Source organism: Athene cunicularia, assembly GCF_003259725.1.
Source record: "Athene cunicularia isolate RWA chromosome 7 unlocalized genomic scaffold, athCun1 chr7_part1, whole genome shotgun sequence".
Lineage (NCBI taxonomy): Eukaryota > Metazoa > Chordata > Aves > Strigiformes > Strigidae > Athene > Athene cunicularia.
Genome location: NW_020799107.1, coordinates 3442435 through 3450569, shown reverse-complemented (window position 1 = coordinate 3450569; position 8135 = coordinate 3442435). Strand labels below are relative to the sequence as shown.

Genomic DNA, 8135 nt, shown 5'->3' with positions numbered 1-8135 from the left:
GGGGGGGGGGGGAAATGCATGGTTTATTGGATTTATTTGACAATATAGTTAACAACGAATAGTATAAATTTAGCTTAATTGCTCTGTGCTACCCACTCCAGTTATCCTTTCTGATAGACTAATGTGTAAATGTACATACATACCACTTTGAAACATGTGTTGGTGTTGTGATCTTCTCTGCCAGATACTTGTCTTTATTTTGGTAAAATTTCGTCTCTTCCTGGGTTATTAATCTTCTTGTAATAACCAATTTTGGATGGAATGTACGTTGACGTTACTCTGCACTTGCTTTTTATTATAACTCAAATATATTGGGTGCTATTTGACATGGAATATGTTGTAGTGATATTTGAAATGACATCTATTCAGTGGTCACACATGCAAATATTTAATACCTGAAGGACACAAAAATAATTTCTTACATGTATTTGAAACAGTAATAGTATTGATCTTAGTGGGTCAAATACTGTCTATGACAGTGTGCTCTCAAGTATTTCAGAGCTGAAAATGGCACGCTAAGCAATAAAGACACCAGTTCTCACAGAACAGGCCCAGATTAACAAATAAAATTTAAAACTTGTGTAAGTACAGAAAACTAAAATAAAGACATTAATAGTTAATGCAAAATGCATAAGTATAAAAAAATATTTCTTGCACTCTGACGTAGTGTTATAATTTTTTTTCCCCTGGATATCTTCATCACAGTATAGTGTTAGGTTATAAATCTGGATTTAAAAAATTCCAGAAATTATTTTAAAAAGAATCTTTTATTATTAGAAAATTAGAAACTTCTCATGATCCAGATATTTTTATTAGCTTGGCTTAGATTCAAAATTGAAAAATTATTTTAACAAGAGACACATGGTAAGAGCTTATGTGGTCTAATTGTATAAACACTGAATACTAATCAATGAAAAGTGTCTAATACTAACTACTTTTCTAATAAAGATTGCCTAAATTTGACGTTGCAAGCTCTGGTAAGTATCCATGGGTCTCTTCTTTCTTATGCACAGGTAGACATGCAACCTATGCAAAGGCTTATATTTTTCTAGTAGAAATATAGATGATAAAAAGAGAAGATCACTAAAACCTGACACAGTCAAAAAATTCAAATTTATGAGCGACAGCCATAGTGCCCATTGGGGTTTGAAGTGTTGACAAAATTGTATTGAGCTGTCTTCTGCAAGTTTGAATTTTCTGCCTATGAAACTGCTTCAATCTTAACCTTTTCAGTTTCATTTTGTATTCATTTAGAAGTGTTTTTTCATATGTATATACACACAAGCATGTATACAGTAAGTGTGTATATGAACATATGTTCCAGTAAATGTACTAAGTGTTTGTGGAGTTAGTGCATGGAACATTTTTTTTTTTTAATGTTCTAGACTTAGATAAACTTAAATAAAAATGCTTTTAAAGAAATATTGTCACAGTGCCCCCAACCTCATAGGCTCATACAATCAAGCTAAAAATAAGCAGCACTTGTGCAAGAGCGGAAGATTTTTTGTCTCTCATATTTGTTTAAATTATTATGGAAAATCTGCTCAGTATTCTGAATGTTAGGATTTTGTATTTGCAATTGAATTTTAATCATAGAATGTGTGTTGCCTCTGTGTCTCTTCAGCTTTTTAGGAGGAGCAGCATACCTCTGTCAGCTGCTGAAAGAGGGAAACTATTATGTTGGGTTTTTTAGTCATCATGTGGATGGAAGCAAAGTTTTCTGTTTTAGTCACGCATCGTGTTAAATCCCTACTGAGGTCTTGGTCATATGATTATTTAGGCAAATATTTTAGGTATATGAGCAGTCTAATTTCAGTAGCAATGCTTTTGTGTTTGATATAAAGTACTTGTACAAGTGTGTGGAACATCAAGGACTAAAATTGCATCATCTGAGTTAGTATACAGAAGATTTTCTTCCCAAAATACAAGATTAGATGTAAATTTTAAGAGAAACTTTTTTTATAACAAGTGATGTGGAAAAAGTTTGCATTGAGTCTTCTGCCCACCAATTTCCTATGCTGCTAGTAAAGCCAGGTTTTTGTTGAAGGGCTAGGAATTTTTTTGACTGGGAAAAAAAAAAGTGAAGTATTATGTATTTATATTTTTGCAGAAAGCATGATCCCTTTCTCCCTCTTTCTTTTTTTAACAAAAGAACTTGTTTCAATTTATTATACATGTCTAACCATACAATTATCAATGCAGCATCCCATAACTAATGCTGACCCACTTTCCCAGAAAAAGATGTTCATTGTGCGTTTGAAAGGTTGAAAAGGTTTTTGTGGTTTAAATGTTGTTACATATTTTACAGCATTAGGATCTATGGAATATTTTGACAACTGCAACAGTTCAATGAAGTTGGTAATTTCTTCTTTTAATTATTTTTCATTGAACAGATTTGGAGTTAAATTTTTAAGTCTTGTGTTCTGGTATATTATACAGGAACATTTTGATGAAATGTATCATGATTTTTTTTTTTATCTTACTGCAGATTAGCTAGATTATTGCCTTTAAGAGTAAGGTTATTAGCCTTTAAGCATAAGGTAATCACTGGCGCATAATTTTGACAAAACAGTGTGGTGTTCCTTTCAGCTAGTGATCGTACGTGTATGACTGCACATCCTCTTGTAGATGAGCTGATGCATGGGCTTCATTATCAAGATTATCTGCAACACCCTAATCCACATACAGAGTGGGAAATGAGACTGGCTTTACGCATTTCATTAAGTAAAATACTGGTTGATATAAAGCTTCAGTTTTTTCCACTTCCTTCACTGTTCCCATACTAAACACAGTGCAAGTAGTGTCTTGAATTGTTTGAGATATGTTAAACAGAGTTTTGTTATCTAAACAGAGTATCTTTAATACTAAAATTATTTATAAAAAAAATCTTCTCCAGATACGTTGTTTCCACTTGTGTATGTGATACCATTGTTTTTTAAACTTCCTCAAAAAATTCCACCTGGCTACTCCAAAAAAATAAAACTCCCCCCAGTAGACCATGTGCTATTTTTTACCTCCCACCCCTCTTTCATCGTCCTCATATAGGAGTTTGTGAAAGGTTGCCTGTCAGTGACGTGTAAAAAAAAAAAAAAAAAAAAAAAAAAAAAAAAAATAGTGCATCTTTAACTGGCAGCTACTAAATTTGAGAATGTTCTTAAACAGGGGGTGGGCGAAGCCCCAAAATAAAACCCCCCATCCTCCCCGAGAAAACAAACCAACCAATCCTAAGAACTAAGTTTCACTAGCATCCTTATTAAGTTGGATTTAGATTTTTTCTTAAATTGTTAGCACAATGATTTACTCTGATGTGAAGTTACATTTTTCTGTTTCATTTTTAATAGGTAGGATATTAATCAGATATTAATCAAATCAGATATCTTTGATTAAATGCAATTATTTTCATAGTAAGGGGTAACACTTTATTTTAAGTCTTCAATCTAAATTCTTAGTATGGGTGCTAGCCATGGAAATTTTTTTTAACTTCAGTAGCCTGAACTTTCCTGTGCTCAGCTCTGTTGGTAGCATAAGAATACCTTTGAGTTACTAATCTATAAAAAGTTAATGTTTTCAATATAATTATCCTGATTGTAGTTACTTTTGTATTTGTTGCTTTAACTACTATACTTATGCTAAATAAAGTTGAATAGAGAGCACTTAAAATAAAGCATACCTTTTTCAGTTCAAATTCATTTCCAACGTACAGGTGTTTGATAAGACTCGTATAGGATTATTTAATGTAAATGATAATTACATATTTACTTATCTAACACTTAAAATTTTTTATTAATATATGAAATAATTGTAGTACCTTATTCTTAATTAGCTTCATACTTTAGTTATATCCATTAAAATTCCTAATACTGTTAAGTGAACTAACTCCTTTCTTATGTTAACAATTTTTGTAAATTATTTTTTCTTTTCTTGCAGCAAGGAGCAAATAATGCAGAAAAATTTGACTACGTAAGTTAATGTTACAACATTCCTTTTTTAACTAAATTCAGTGGTAAAAGTCTCTAGATGGCAAGGGAATTGCAAATGAAATTTTAGTAATTTCAAATGTCTTTTAATCCATACTATTTTTTTTAAACATTTAGTGATTTGGATTGTATTTGTAAAATTGTCTTGTGATTTAGGCTAAGGCTGGATTTAAAGTTCATCAGTTACAATTTCTTAATGTCTGAAAATGTTAGCATGCTTTTCCCCCCTCCTCTCTGTCTCTAACAGGTGATGCAATTCATGAATAAAATGGCTGGTAATGAGTATGTTGGATTCAGTAATGCTACGTAAGTATTTTTTATTTACTTAGTGATGTTAGGTGGAAAATGCCTCAACTAATAGTTGGCATACTGAGCTTATGGCAAAGTTCAGTTATTTATACTGAATCCATCATTTCATCCCTAATATTGGAGGGTGTCTTTGAATTATAATTTCCAAGAACTGAAGTTGTGCATGTCTCTGACATCAGTGTGGCTAAATCTCACATAAAGTGTTGGTTATCTCTTTGAAATTTCATTATTCTGTCTTAGTGCTCTGTTGGTGCTATGACAGTGAGAGCTGTAAGTGCAACTCTTATCTTCCTAGCATTTATGTTAAAAATTAAACTCTGCATGTTAATGGCTGCATATCAGATGTTTAGAAAGCATACTTATACAGTTGGGACTCTATGCATTTTTATTTTGCATATTTAAATTATTTTCTAAAACAGCTCCCTTCACTAACTCAACATATAGCATTCTGAAAATCATGAGAGCTTTTTGAGGCAGCACTGGGAAAATTATACAGATTCCATATAGCAGAGTTGCTTCCAGGTTGCTAGTTGGCATGGATGTGCAGAGAAGCAGAATGAGATAAATAGTATTTTTCCTGAGCTGTGTTAATGTAAAAGTGTTTACCATGGAAGGAATTGGACAAGAGAAGATTATCCTTTTATCATACTGATTCCTTGCTTTTAGGTTTCATCCTTAACTTAATCATGATAAACAGTGCAGCCATCAATTTGGTCATTATCTGACCTGCAGCTTGGTCCTCAGATTCTTCTCTAGCTTGGCCAGTGTTGTTGGTGAATGAGCCATTCAGTGCAGCTTGTTGCAGGATGTTTCATTCCACCATGCCTTCTTAAAAATGCTTCCAAGAGTAGGATCTTACACTACTTTGCCTTACCTCCAAGTCAGGTCTGTGCAGGTAACCAGTACTGTGTGTATTTGGATGTCAAAGCTCATTCGCTCCGACTGGGTGTACTGGGATGAGCTTCTATGTAACTTCTGTCCTGTTAGTAGAATGGTTGCATTCAGAAGCAATGTATGCTTTACATGCAGTTTTACTGAATTACATTACGCATCACTGAAGTTCAGCGTTTTTTTGAAAGCTTGATGTGTTGTCTTGACTTTTTAAATTTTTTTTATTTTTATTTTAAGGTTCCAGTCTGAAAGAGAGAGTGGAGATAGAAACTTTGCAATTGGCTATTACTTGAAAGAAAAAAAGGTTGATCTCTTCTTTTTATTGTATTTTGAAGACTGACTGGTGGGGTTTTTTCATTATCTGTGAAGATCTTTATTTAATGTACAGTATGCCATAAATTATTACAATACGATATATGTTCTCATATTGTTACTCAAAATGCTGTCATTTAGAAAGTATGATACTAATACCACGCTAATAGAACACCTGTAATCTTTTTTCTGTATCATAGACATGATAATTTGTTTTGTCATAAAATGCATAATCTGTGCTGTACAGATGATTTTATAAAGCTGCTAGATGCATTTTGCAGTTTTCTGATTTAAACATGTTGAAAATTGTACTGAAAAATATTTTAGTACCTAGCTTATTGACTTCACTACAGTGTTATTTTTAAATCTGGTGTGATTTAATACTTGTACTTGCTAAATTTAATTAAGTATTTAATCTAAAATCTGCCTAATGCTTAATATACTGACAGGAATATAGTTTAATTTATGTGTCTCTAAAAGCAGTATTTTAAAAAATGAATTGTAATTTTACCTGAAGAATCTCTCTATTTCTCTTCCTCAGTGCTTTCCTGAAGGCACAGATATGGTTGCTATACTAGACTTCTATTTTCAGGTAACTGACTAAAATTGAGAATCGTTATAGACTTTAGAATTACTATTACAAGCAGTAGAAGCTGATTTGTTTGTAGATAGAAAGGCTTTAATGGCTTACAGTTAAACTTGTCAGCTTCTGTTAAAACTCTGGAAATAAATACTGTTCATTTGATGCATCCAGATGTGCTTTTGTTTAGTTGATGTACTTAGGTGTCTTTATTGCTAATCCAAACTAGCAATAGTCTTTGAAACACTAGTAGTTAGAAGCTTAAAATGTCTTGTATCACCTTAGTGAGTTTAACAAAATTATTTCTGTTTCTTTGGGTTGCTGCTCTTTATTGTGCTGTGAAGTACTTAAATTCTGTGTGTAACTAAAATAGTATATGCATGTTTTATTGCAAGCTCAAGGGTGGTGTTGTAAATGAAAAAATATGAGTATCTCCTTTTTACTTAATTCAGTGCTTATGAGTAAAACAAAGAATTGAATCACATATGTTCTCCCCTCCCCCATTTTTTTTTTTCTTTTTCACTGCCAGCAAGATATTTGCAACTGTCACAAAATGAGAACTTGGCAAGTGTGAGGTATTTCCTCAGTAAGGGTTTCCTAATGTTAAAACATTTACAACTCGCTCAGCTCTGCTGCATATAGTTCTCAAGAGGCAGCTCAAGTTGCATTACTGATTCAGTCTGTCTGGGATAGTTTTAAAAAAAATTAAAAATCCGGAGTTTAGTTCTCAAAATGAATCTGTTCTTGATTCATGAGACTTGCTCTTACTTATGCACATTATAAACAATATTTTTTTAAAATGCAAATTTTACCTGAGCTTTTTGTATTGGGGTGCACCTGCTCTCATCTTTAGATCGAATGAGTGTTTATGAAGTAAGCTATATGTGATTAGCCTTAGTTGACCTTTTGTTGAGTTGGAAACTAGTTACAAGATAATAGTATACTCTGAACTTCTGTTACTGCAAAACAAAACTGGTAATTTATTGGAATTTACTGTTTAAACATGCCTTTAAAATGCTTCCTATCCCGCTGACTCAAGTCCTGATACGCTTCTGAGTGTAAAGCTGTACATAAAAAATGCCAAACCTAACTTTTCTGATATATTTTAATTTGGCTGCATTTTCATGCATTATGGTCTCTAATTTCATGACTGTGTGTCATTTTTTTTTCTCCTGCAAAATCTTCTTTTCACTCCATACTCAGAAAAAGGGCAGCTCATACAAGAGCAGCAATTTTGTTTTGTTTTCTTCACTGTACAACGCTTACTTTCCAACACTCTACTCAGATTCTACTTAAAGTTATTTATTTTCTTTGGGTTTTCTGTAATACTTCTCCCTTCCTTGTGTAATTGTGAACTTTTTGAAAAGGAATAACCCTGTTTTCCTATTATCTCTATAAAGTGAGGATGGATTATTCTTGTTTTAGAGAACTGAGGTACAAAATGCAGGTGCTTAAACTGAGAACCTAGAAACACTTTTTTTCAAAGTAGGTGATATTGTGTAATACTTCATATGTTTAAAACACAGTTGCCATTTTAGATGCGTCTCTGACAATCTCTTGATTTGCAACTCCAGTTGATTGGACTAGGATGTATTGAGTTTGGCACCCGGAAAATAAGAATTCCAGGTAGTAACTACTCATGAAAACTTGGCTTAGGTAACTTCATGAAGTATCATGTAATGACTGTTTGGCAAAAGCAAGAATACAAGCACTAGTTTGTTTACTTTGCAGAGTAGCATTTCAGCTTCAGGTTGAAACCAGCTTATCTTTTGGTTTCTGCAGAAATGAGGCAGCATCAGGTGATGGCAACATATCACATTTCCTGATGTGTCACCAAAGTATGTATAGTCTGTACTGAAGCAGGGATCCTGGGAGAAACTATCATGTGGTCATATCATTAATGTATCATAAAATATATATGAGAGAAAGGTGAAATTAAGGCTGCATCAGCAGGAAGTGCTGGTATTAAGACTTGCATGTGGTAGAGTTTGCAGCTTTAAAATATACTTTTAATAATGTGGGGGGTCTTCTAAGACTTAAAAAAGCCCACGCAAAACAAACTCAAA

At 32.9% G+C, this 8135-nt stretch overlaps 1 protein-coding gene across 2 annotated transcripts in view; it reads left to right on the top strand.

Moving 5' to 3' along the window:
* Nucleotides 1-8135, top strand: part of GLS (glutaminase) — a 59777-nt gene that overhangs the window by 21032 nt on the left and 30610 nt on the right. For both annotated transcript variants that reach the window (XM_026853111.1, XM_026853112.1), the window contains exons 7-10: nt 3928-3960; nt 4225-4283; nt 5415-5481; nt 6031-6081. In XM_026853111.1, coding sequence (XP_026708912.1) covers nt 3928-3960; nt 4225-4283; nt 5415-5481; nt 6031-6081 — 210 coding nt within the window. The remainder of the gene's footprint in view (nt 1-3927; nt 3961-4224; nt 4284-5414; nt 5482-6030; nt 6082-8135) is intronic.